This window comes from Trachurus trachurus (genome assembly GCF_905171665.1).
Source record: "Trachurus trachurus genome assembly, chromosome: 14".
Lineage (NCBI taxonomy): Eukaryota > Metazoa > Chordata > Actinopteri > Carangiformes > Carangidae > Trachurus > Trachurus trachurus.
The window spans coordinates 23,858,334-23,870,429 of NC_139903.1; the positions used below are offsets into that span (position 1 = coordinate 23,858,334).

Sequence of the window (12,096 nt, forward strand, 5' to 3'; positions counted from 1 at the left end):
GAACTTGTCCACCCGGAGTGACTGAAAGTGCAGAAGTGCTATTGCTATTTCACTCTCACACTGCTGAACAAATAGGTCATTACACAGATTGAACAGATTGCAATAAACAACAGCGCTCTCATGTCACCTTATCCTACAGCGTCTATCCAATCAGTCTCCCTCTCCCTCTCTTTCCCTCTCTCTCTCTCTCTCTACCCCCCTGACTGCCTCTACGTCCTCCTCTGTCAACTCCCTGTTTACACTCCCTCTTCTCTGTCCTTGTTGCCTGACTCACTCGTGTCCAGGTGTTTGGAAGCAGCAGCAGCAGCAGCAGCAGCAGCAGCGCAGAACACAACATTAAAAAGCAAGACCAAACATCACATCTTCGTGAGAGATGGAAGAAAAGGGGGGGAGGAGAAAAAAAAGGAGGGAGGAGAGATTGGGAGGTGAGGAAGTAGTGGGTGGTGAGAGCCAAACATTCCCAACAGGAAAAGACAACAGGCATCTGCCCCCCCCCACTCTCTCTCTCTCTCTCTCTGTGGCTCATCACAGCTAAGAGAGACTTATGTCACCACACTTGAAGGACCCGCAGTCTCTTTACACAAAAGGTAAATATTACGTATTTGAGCTCGGTCTCGTGTTTCAAAACGAGTCTCTGCAACGCTCTGAGCGTCAGCTCTGTGCCAACAGTGCAGCAACACAATGCAGCTCCTGAATGATTGCCAAGATCAAACGGGAGGACAATCTGGACACCAAGCTGAAATAAAACACACGCAGAAAAATGAGAAATGTCCCCAGTGCACTAACAATCTCATTATGGTTGTCATAGCAGACATTAGATCCAGTGTCAAGTGTCTCATTTCCTATAATTGCTCCAATCTAAAGCCTGAAATTCACTTTAAAAAGCAGCTCCTGTGTCCAGTGCCAGTGACAATATGACACCTGCTGCACACTTGTTATTCCTGAGAAACAGGAGTTATGTAATATTCAGGGATAAGACCGCGCCTTAATCCTAACTGATTTGCACATCTGACAGCAAAGATAAGAAAGAAAAAAAAAGATAGATGTTAAATACAAAGAGTCAGTTTTCTGCCCCACTGAGCAAGAAAACAAAAACTATGATTAAAATCTAACTCAACAACACACAATATCTTTATTTTCAAGAAGGATCCATAACCTTCTGTTAAATCAAAGTGTTGGTTTTAATGACAGATGCCGAAACTGATAAAAAAAAAAAAAGACTTTTACTTTGTTAATTACAAAATCAATTAGCAGCGAATGAGCATATGTGCACACACACTGACCTACTGCACACACACACACAGTACTCAACACATTGACCTCAGACGTGTGAAAACAAGATCACAGCTTAGCACAGAACACATAAACAAACAATTAGACACAGGCAGAATAGAAGAGCCCAGACAGCAGTACCTTCTCTCTAGTAAGTCCAGGACGCATTCACTAAACCCAGAGAACAAATCCTGAACCTTTTTTTTTTTTTTTTTTAAACACTACTACATCCCTGACCCGCCCATCAGAACAGAGAGAGAGAGAGAGAGAGAGAGAGAGGGAGGAGCGGCATGAGGGAGGGATGTGGCTGCAAGCTCCAACCTGCCCTCACACCCCACCAGCTGCATCCATGCACTGCGAGCGCCAGGATAAACAGAGATTACACATACCCACATGCTTGGCATACTGAAAACACATCACACACACACCATTAACGCACACTTGGTGTGATTTTGACGCGTGGACATAAGACACATGCACAGGGAACATTAAGTGCAGCAGTTTTTTGATGGCATGTGTCTAATCCCACCTTGGACATTGTTTCTCAGAGAGAGCAGGCATGTACTTGTCCATGTGAGTGAATGCAGAGGGATGAGGGAGGGAGGGAGGGAGAGTCTTAAAAGTTGAGTTTCATCTGAAATCAGGGAAACATGCAAATCCATAAATCCCTACGAGGAATGATGGGATATACGTCATGACAGAGGGAGCAGGCCAGAGAGAGCGAGAGCGACTTTAATCATTTAATCTGAAGTGAAAGGATGATGATGTTATGACATCAGTCTTCACAAAGCTATGTATGAACATTCAGACTTTTAAGCAGCCGAGCTGTGGTCTCCAGGCTCCTTCCTGCAGCTCTGGGAAGTTATGAGGATAAAGAAAGCGTCAAGTATGAGGCTTTTTTCTTTCTTTCTTTCTTTCTTTCTTTCTTTCTTTCTTTCTTTCTTTCTTTCTTTCTTTCCTTAAAGCACACGTTTCTTCCCAGCATTAATAACAGAACATTACAAAACCCAGTTTTATGGATTTAAACTGTTGTTCATATCATCATATATTAAAACAAAGAATTGAGACATGGCTGATTAATGAAATATTCCAATCAGAACTGATAATCACACTTGATTAATCTTGAAACAGATATTGTCCTGGCTGCCTGCTTCTTGTTAGAGACACTATTGTTGTGTTGCAGGCCCCATTAATCAGCACAGAGCTCCCTCCAGTGGCAGACTGTCAAATGACAGCAACCACTGGGACAGCTGTAGTGTGTACAGGACAGTGAGAAGAGACAACTCCACTGAGAGGACAGTTTAAAGAAAAATCATTTTAAGGATAAAAAGATATACAGTGATGAATTTATGTATTTAAAGTGATTGCCTCCATTAAAAACAATTCATGCATTAAATAGGTTATGTATTGAATGTGACTATATTCAAAGCAATGAACCATTTACGTGGAATTACACCATCAGGAGTCAATCAAAACAAACCTTGATGAAAACTTCCCCCCCTGCACCCTTCACATACTGAATAATGTATTTTCCATTTCAAATGCCCCTAAGCCAAACAGATAGAGGTTTGTAAATTATAACCAGCACTTGTCAGTGAGGCTGACTACACCTCGGAGAACACTAGCAATCACCGTCATCTCCATTATCGCCGTTTTATCCTGAGCAATCATTGTTTTATTCTCTGGTTGGTTTATCATATTGAGGAGGTGGCTCTGTGCTTTGTCTAAAATAATGAACCTCCCCGTTTCCTCCGGCTAGCCAGACACTCATTTATCTCCACTAAATGATGTGAAACACTGGAGAATGAAGTAATTAGAATGTGGGGATAATTAAAATTGTCCCACTTTGCCTCTTTTTCCTCAGACTTGCCACCATGTAACCGCGGGCTCTGGGTGAAATGAGGTAAGACGTGATCCTCAGCTCTTCCTCACAATATGGGGAGCAGGGAAAACAAAGCCGTAATCAACATGGAGGGGGTAAAAAGGATTTTTTTTAAAGAAAAAAACTGAAATTACATGGCTTTGGAAGCATCCAGGGATTTTGTGGCAACTTTGGACAGTCTTTGTTGACAGAGGAAGCTTCCAAGCGCTTCACACTCAGGTCAGGGCTCATAGCCGACTGCAGAGTTAAAGGAGCAGGAGCTGTTTGAGAGCCAGCAGCAGCCTCATGTTGTTTATGATAATGAACAGCAGGGGGTTTAGGAAGAGGAGGGTAAGGAAGGACAGGAAGTCAGAAGGAAACTGGAAAGACAGGAAAGAAGAAAAGAAAAGAGAAAAAAAAACATCCAAAACAAAGGACGGCAGATAAGGAGACAGGATGATCAGAAAGGACAAAGAAAAAAAAACACACAGACACACACAGAGCTGTGGCGTCTGAGGACATGATCACATTGTTGCTTTGAATGAGACAAAATACATGAGGATAAATCCCCAAAAAACCATGGAAAGAGAGGGGGCAGAGAGAGAGGAGGATGAATAAAGGAGGCAAAAATAGACAGCAGATGGAAATTAGGGCAGAAATCAGACAGCACATGTTAGACTGGAGCAGGGGGCGTGAGACTGAAAGGTGAGATGAAGATCATAGACTCACGGAGCTTCTTTTCTCCCCGTATTGCCTTGATTTGCCAGGATTCATTTCCCCCTTAATTTTTACATGCAGCAGCTACTGATAATGAACCAAAAAAGCACAAGCTCAGCATTAATCACCAGGGGGAAACATCACCGACAAGGGTAAAGCAACATCCTTGTTGTTATTGTGTCTCCGAAGGGACTGCATGAGATCTACACCTCATCAATGAACAAACACGGTGACGGTACTGCTATTGTGCTGACTTGAAGTCTGTGCTAAACTTTAAAATGTTTCCCTCCTCCACATCATGTGCACTGAAACAGACTTAAACAGGCCTCTCATCTCTCTCCAGCCGCCCTGGCAACCCGATCTGTCAGGGTTTCTCTCGTCCTCCTTCCCAACTAATAATGGCACATTGGAGTCACAGAACCACCGCTGTCCAACAGGACGGAGTCTAGACCGGAGCCGGCTCTGATCTCACCCATTAGTCCTCCCCTCGAAAAATAAAAGCTCACTGACACAAATCAAAAGAAAGAGCACGGCGCTGCTGTCCCTTCCCCTTCCTCATCTTTTGTTCCTGTCTGAGGCCGATCGACAGAGGGGGTACAGTGTGGGGGGGAAAAAAGAAAAATGTTTCCGGTGGTTACTGGTTATCAGGCAATCGCCATGGTAATGGAAGTGACAACCGTAACCAAGGGAGACAGGCTGGCGCGAGGCAAGTCCCAGCGATCACCACGCCGGCCCTGATCAGACCAGACATCATCTTAATTAGAAAAATGATGCTGCTCACTCACTCTTTCACTCACCTGTCTGTGTGTGTCTGTCGTCTCTGTGCTCACACATCTGTTCATGTGCTGGGACCCGACAGCTACACACACACACACACACACACACTAGTGCTACTAATTGCACACATTGCACCACAGTCATGCTACTTTGTCAGCACCGACTAATCTGTTATTTATGTAGGAATATGATTTAGTTCAGCCACAGTTACTTCATAGATCTCAACAGAAATGACAAACTTCCTGCACGAACAGGGCTGGATTTGAATTTACAAACAAAAATGGAACAAAAATAACAGCAGCTTGTCACTCTCTTGTCCCTTTTTGGCAACGTGCTACAAACAAAATGCTCACAGGAGCGACAGAAACATCTGTCACTGGGTTTCTATGTTCCTATAAACTCATGGACTCTCAGCATTTGTTCAGACATACACCCAGTATGAATCCCACCGTTGATCTGCTGTATCAGCGTTTCTGTCAGTCTTTTCTGACGGATCTGAGATCAGAAGTGAACTCACGATGACACCGACAAGCCGAGAGATGGCAACACAACAACGCTGCTAATCAGCTTCTTCAAACAGCAGCACTGATCCACAGGTGTCTCTCACACACCTACACACAAACAGATACTTGCTGCTGGTTTCTGTCTTTGTGTGCAACAATATAATCAGACGGGGTGTGTGCGATACCCTAACCTTTGTGCAACCAGACTGTTGATCCCCTGCTCTGTTATATGTATGTATGTGTCTGTATGTCTGGCTTAGTGTCTATACATGTACGTATCAAAAGCTGTGGCTTGAAAATGTCACGTCCTACCTTTTGTCCGGTCCCTGCGCAGGTTTTGTCGTCCTGATGATCTGCGGGGCTCTGCGGGGTCAGCCGAGGTCCTTCCTCCAAAGTGTCATCTGCGCTCTCCACTGTCAACCCCGACACCTCGTCCAGGATGTCCTCTACAGAGACGTAGACAGAGGACAGGGATCACAAGGGAGGAAGTGTATATACACAGTCGCTCTCTCTCTAATACTCAATTACAAACCTATATCTCATCCCTGTTTGATTCTCTAGGCACCATGGTATGTGTGATATAGACATGACATGAATAAAAACATCCCTATCGCCCTTTATGTTTCTTATTAAGACATGATTGTATAGTGAAATTGGTTATTATGCCGGCCACATCTAGTTTATTGTCTTCCCGATGTTGAAAGGCCTCCTGTGTAAAGCCCGTCCCCTCTTAAGCATGATATCATCGATAACCTCCATCTGTCTGCTGAAGTGTTTTTACTCCCCGTCTGACCCTTTGCGTATGGCGCATCCTACACGATGACAGCTCCACGCCGCTGAAGGATTCATATTAATATTCATAGTCCCTGTATAAACAATGCCAGCTTGTCAAGCTTGTGCACTGCATCCCCCAGTTTAGAAGGAATACAAATGGTGCCCTTGCTCAGATAAAAAAAAAAGAAAAAAAAAGAGCAGGTCAGAGGAAAGCTGGCGGCTGCCTGCAGGTTAGTTATCAGACAGCATCCATGCATAATTAGCAGATCACCCCATTCACCCTCTGCTTAAAGAGACGCATCACAAAGCTGTATTCTTTTTTTTTGTGCAACACAAACTCAAGGGTTTAGAGGCCGCACAATCATAAAAAGACGAAAAACATGAATAACTAGAATTATTCTCTCGTGCTACTCTGGCTAGTTCCAGGTAATGTCCCTGTTAATCCAGAATAAAACATGAACCAATTCTGTGGAATTTGCTCATAATTACTGTGTGAAGTTTGGTCAGTGGCTAAAAAAAAGTGTTTTCTGAGGTCAGCATGGCCTTTGAACAAAATCTAATCAATTTGCCCTTGAGTCCAAATTTAAACAAATTTAAAGAAATCCCCTCAAGGTGTTACAGTGATTCACAAGGCAAAAAAACATGTTTTTAAGATCACTACACCCTTGACCATTCACCCTCAAAATCGAATCAGTTCATCCTTGAGTTCTAGCTCCATCAAGGTGTTACTGAGACACCGTGTGGATGGACGACCCAAAAACAATAAGGCTCTGATTCTGGCTGTTGCCGGAGCGGAGGCAACAAATCAAAAGGACAACGAAGAAGCACTGTGCAATTTCACATTCAGATCATGCTCATCTGATTTTAACTCCAGTAAAAAAAACAAAAAAACATTGAGCACTTATTGACTTTGACTGGACTGATTCCTGTGACCCCAAAAAGGTCAAATCCCCCCATGTCAACCCTGAAGTAAGTTGTTGTCAGAGTAATCAGTAGAAGCTTCACTCTCCACTCCTTTAACTGATTTGATAAGTTATAGTTTGAAACTGACATAGATTTGTCACTAGAGGACACTGTTTGTATACATCATCTGGTCAAACTAGCTTTGTGTAAAACTGAACAGACACAACAACACACAGAACAGGAAGCTTTACCCTGGTTCTGGGAGAAGATGTCTGTGGCTGGGTCGTGCTCTGCGTCGGAGCGCCGCGGCGGCGGCTGGGAGCACAGCACCCGGGGGTCCAGCTGGGGAAGGGTGCTGACGCTCAAGGTCAGCGCTTGGTTTACAAACGCAGCCCTCATGTCGTCCATTTGGAGGGCAGAGGCGGGTTTACCGTTCAGCAACAGGATCTCATCCCCCGCTTTCAAACCTGGCAGACAGCGAAACAACAAAACAACGTCAAAATTCAGCTTGTGCTTGGATGCAATTGTATCCTTTTAAAGTGGCTTCGTTTCGCAGACATACACACCCCCAGAAGAGAAAAAAAGGCTGAGATTGTAAAAGCAACACACACTAAAGAGAGAGGATTATCTGTCAGGCCATTACCAAACAACAAAGCGCCACCCAACAGAGAAGCTTTTCTGTACGCCATCAACTCAAGAGCGCTAATGTGTACAAATGATCAACAGAAACAAAACTTTAGCGCCACAGCCCTTAACAGCAGCTCTGAGGCTCATCCTGTTGGGACTCTAATGTGTTCCAATACATTAAAAATTCATCCTTCTATGCTTGTTTCGCTTTAGGCTAATACTGATTTAACAAGACTGGATGGGTTTAAGAAGGAGGGTGCAATGCATGTCTATTCCTGTCCTGTCATCATGTATATAAGTGCAAGTCCATATAGACTCTGTGGCACTATGCATGTATGGAAAAGAAAGCACACTGCTTCAGGCTGTTTCTCTTTAGCCCCTCCCCTCGACCACCTGTGCCCAGCTCCGTTAATTGAGAATTAGCGCTCAATCAGCCGACCAATTAGCAGCCAACCTCACCCAATAAACCTGATTGGCTGTGACAGCTGTTTGCGATATCTGACGGCAGTCTCAGATATTAAGTAAGACAAAGGGGGTTCGGTCCTGTTAACACAGTCACACATGAGCACATAGCTCCTTGTTAGCCTGTCTTCAGACTTTAGCCTTGTTTTATATATGGACTACAGTAATACAAACGGCAGTGATAGGGCTTTCATAATGCACTGCTATAAACAGACACATGCAGGCACATACACAAGGCACACATATAGCCCAAAGTTATGACCTAGTTGTCTGGGATGTGAAATGTCAGCTGTAGCAGAGTCTTTATTGGACAGAGAGAGAGAGAGAGAGATAACCCCTCTGGCCATATATTGCTGTGTGTGTGTGTGTGTGTGTGTGTATAGGGGGGAGGGGGATGAGGGTCTACAGTGAGAAAGAGAAAAAAGAGATTGCGAAAAGACCCTTTGGGGGCTCCTTGTCCAGCGCTGGCCTGGTTTCTGCATACACCCTGCAGAAATCAAAGCGTGATCTCTTTCACTCCCCATTCATTCTCCTCTCTCTTATAGTAAAAACACGTGCACACACACAGGCTCATCCCAGCACACACACACACACACACACACACGGGCCTACTAATGTCACGCCTGACATATCTAATTCTATGATTCAGCAAAAAAATATAGTGTAATGTTCCAAAACGATGCATTGTGTTGTCTGGATGCCACAAGCTTTTTCCATCTCTGCTGGCCTATAGAGGTGGAGAGTCAGTACAGTCCTCTCCTCTGGCTGCTGGCAGCCTGCTAAACTAGCAGCTTTTAGATGGCTGATACACTGGAGGACATAATCTCACACTTGAGTAACCTTGGTCTGACCCTGGGGGCACAATAATGTGGGTTTGTTATTTTCTATACATTAGTGTGGTATCTACAGAGCTGCCGTGTGTTTCTCAAACCCATTAGATCCCTCACTGTGTTATAAGACAGGGAGCAGCGAATGGGAGCTGCTCTCTACACCTGGCTGTTCAGACAGAGGTCAGATGCAGACAAAGGAATGCAGTTTTTCTTCTTTGCTCCCAGGAGGGAAAAAAATATCACAATTTAAAAAAAAAAAGCTAGCAATCGTCGGAGTTCACAGTCTGAGACTAAAAAATCTCTTTAGATGTACTGACCAGCACCCACAAGGTTCATAACTGTGGATTTTCACTTCATTTTTTATTTTGCACTTGCTGGTTCATATCATGTCTTTGACATACTGTATGTGATGGCATTTGAAGCCTTCACTGGCGGCAAATTATCTTTCTCAACTACATTTCCATGTTGATGTTGATAGCCCTGTAAATCCTGAAAGACGAGAGCCATAGAATTTAAAATATAAAGAGTCGATCAGCCCTTTGAGTCAGAGCTTCACCCTTTTTTCTTTCGACCTGCGAGACAACACCTTTCTAGACGGATGAAGTGTGTTTTCTATTTCCTCATGTTTTCTCTTTCAAACAGAAGACTTTTTAGCTGTGCTGGCTTATTGTTTCGTGTGGGGTCATGTGGGATCAGGTGTTTGACATGTCAGCTGCTTGGGTGGTATGTGTGCAATGTCAAATCAAGTCAGAAATAACTGTAGATACAAGTTTTCACCTTCTTTTTACATGTCGCCTGTTATAACTTCACTCAGATTCAACTCCTGTAACCGTCCAGGATTTTTTTGTTTTGTATAGTACATGACACACTTCATGTTCTGTTCGCTATTAAAGAAAGAAATATGTACCGTTGGCTGCTGCCAGTCCCCCCGCTTTCACTTCAGTGATATGCAGCTGCTGTGTCCCGTCCTCGTCTATAACGGCCACAGAAAAACCTACAGACACAGATAATTAGACAAGGAAAGAGATTCAGTCATTAATTCTTCCAGTCCTCTTTGAAATGTCGACATTTGACAGTGTGCACTGCTGCAGCATAACTGCTGAGCGATTAGATCCACTTAAGACAAAATGCGCTCACACTGGGTCACAGCCCTTCAGTCATTAACAAAGCATGACTCAATGAAGTCCTCTATGAAATCAATTTGATACACACTTTAAAAAGTATGACAGGAACTGAGTCTATCTGGTTCAAAAAGGGCTAATGCCAGCGACAAGCGTACCGTATCCGATGGCGCAGGACTCGGCGTTGTCAAACTGGATCACCTTGGTCACTTTGCGACAAATCTCAATCTCTTTGTAGAGCTGCAAACAAAAGAGGATCATGTTTTATTGTCAGAAAAATGGAAGGATAAGAGTGTTGTCGGACAAAGAAGGTCAAGGTCTCGGCTCTTAATAAAGAACAGATAGATTCATGTATTATTCAAGCTCCTTAACGGAGCAATTGCATTTCAAGGTTGTGGGGTCAACATTCAGGTCAAGTCTGTAAAGTGAGTGGGTGCTCAGACGGCGGGCCGACCTCATGGTGGGCGAGAGCATGGACACAGCTGTGTGTATGAAGCAACAGACAGGAACAGAAGTCTGCAGTGTGCAATGTGCTGCACTGTGGAGAAATAATAATGTAATATCATAGACTAAGGATGAAAGAGGGTGACAAGAGTCAGTGATCAAAGCAGCAAGATAAAAGAGCTCTTGAGGAAAATAGCGAGTTACACAATGATTGTGCTTTGAGACAGAGATCAGTGTCTCACCTACAAAGCACCGTCACACAGAGGATTCGTTTTGGGGTTTACAGTGACTGATTAATGTGGAGGTGAGGTCTTTTTCAATGAGCGATTGTCTATATGAACAGTCCAAAAAAATGACAAACACAGTCGCACACAAACACAAATGTGTGCGGTTCACGGTGAACACACAATATAGTCTGAAGATTATTTTGCATAATTTATAGCGAATGCTATGGTGCTTCTTGTGCATCCTGGGAATTTTGTATGCATTTCAAATGAAATCCGCAACCAAGCCATAAAACATGCACAAGCTTGCAGCCATATCTGCAAGAAGTGAGACAGAAATTAACAGTAATTAGGTGAACCCCCCCTCCCTCTCCAAATCCAAATGGGACATTATGTCTCAGCTGAGACTGAAAACTTAAAAACACACACACACACACACACAATGATAAATCTTTGTTCGAAGTGTGCATTCCATTAGGAGGACCTTCAGTGTGTGTTTCCTCACCAGATCAGAGATGTCGTCTTCCAGCTTGGGAACAAAGAAGAGCATCTGGTTGTCAACCCACACTTTCAAACACAGGTAGTGGTTGGATGGGTCTATCTTATGAGTCTGTAGGAAAAAAAACAGGAAACAAATGAGGAAAAATATTTAAAAATATTGTATTTTAACAGAGGAAACTGCTAAAATTGACATGCTGCTTTCCAAATAAGAGACATAATCACTTTAATCACTGCCATTAAACCTTGACCTTATGATTATTGCTCCCTGTGAAAATTTCAAATTCAACTATCAAAACACAATTTTCTTCACCGCTGCCACACACTCTAAAGCTTATGACATCCACTGACAAATTCACACAGATATGTATGTTTGAAATCATGTAATGTATGTAAATCCACATATATCTGAATATATGCATCACAGAGGGGGTCATGCATTAGACGCTCCAGTTCCTCGCGACATGTTTATGGCATGCGTGCAGACGGACGCCCACACACACGTCGATCAGCTTTACGTGTTTGGCAACAGACCCTTGGGTGGAACGTATATACGTATCATTAGGCATTATGATTCTAGTGCATCTCTGGCTGAGACTAATTAGAGAGAAGAGGAGATGAGATGAAGGGGAAGGACAAATTGCGTGTGACAGTAATATGCGGTGTATATTATATATAAAGGTTATGGGAATTACAAATAACAGATCTGTGACGCTGTCAATCTAAGAGCATCCACACATCCACTCGCAATGTCAGTCTACAACTCAAGTATTGACATAATCACCTCTGCATCTAATCATCCACGTTGTTTTCCACTTACCTTGCACTGAATTTTAAAAAGTTGTCTCTTAATTATTTTCTAGTCGCAAATAATAGTAAGATGCCGCTGCCCTTATATAATCACTTATAGTATTCTAAACTTCTCTTAGCTGTGCATACATTACGAAACTCATTCCTTAATGATTGCATGTGTCTGACAAACCCGTTAAGATGAATTATTATGAAGCTCGACAACCGCCACTTTTAGCTGTGTGTACAGTATATGCAAACTGTATGTCACCTGTCACCTGGAATCATGTATCA

At 43.3% G+C, this 12,096-nt stretch overlaps 1 protein-coding gene across 1 annotated transcript in view; it reads right to left on the reverse strand.

The window, feature by feature from the left end:
• The window catches only part of LOC310997512 (rho guanine nucleotide exchange factor TIAM1-like), a 56,875-nt gene that overhangs the window by 10,658 nt on the left and 34,121 nt on the right, over positions 1–12,096 (reverse strand). The window contains exons 13-17 of the mRNA XM_083987230.1: positions 11,021–11,125; positions 10,006–10,087; positions 9,634–9,720; positions 7,059–7,274; positions 5,443–5,576 (exon numbers count right to left, since the gene is read on the reverse strand). Of these exons, the coding sequence (XP_083843356.1) occupies positions 5,443–5,576; positions 7,059–7,274; positions 9,634–9,720; positions 10,006–10,087; positions 11,021–11,125 (624 nt within the window). The remainder of the gene's footprint in view (positions 1–5,442; positions 5,577–7,058; positions 7,275–9,633; positions 9,721–10,005; positions 10,088–11,020; positions 11,126–12,096) is intronic.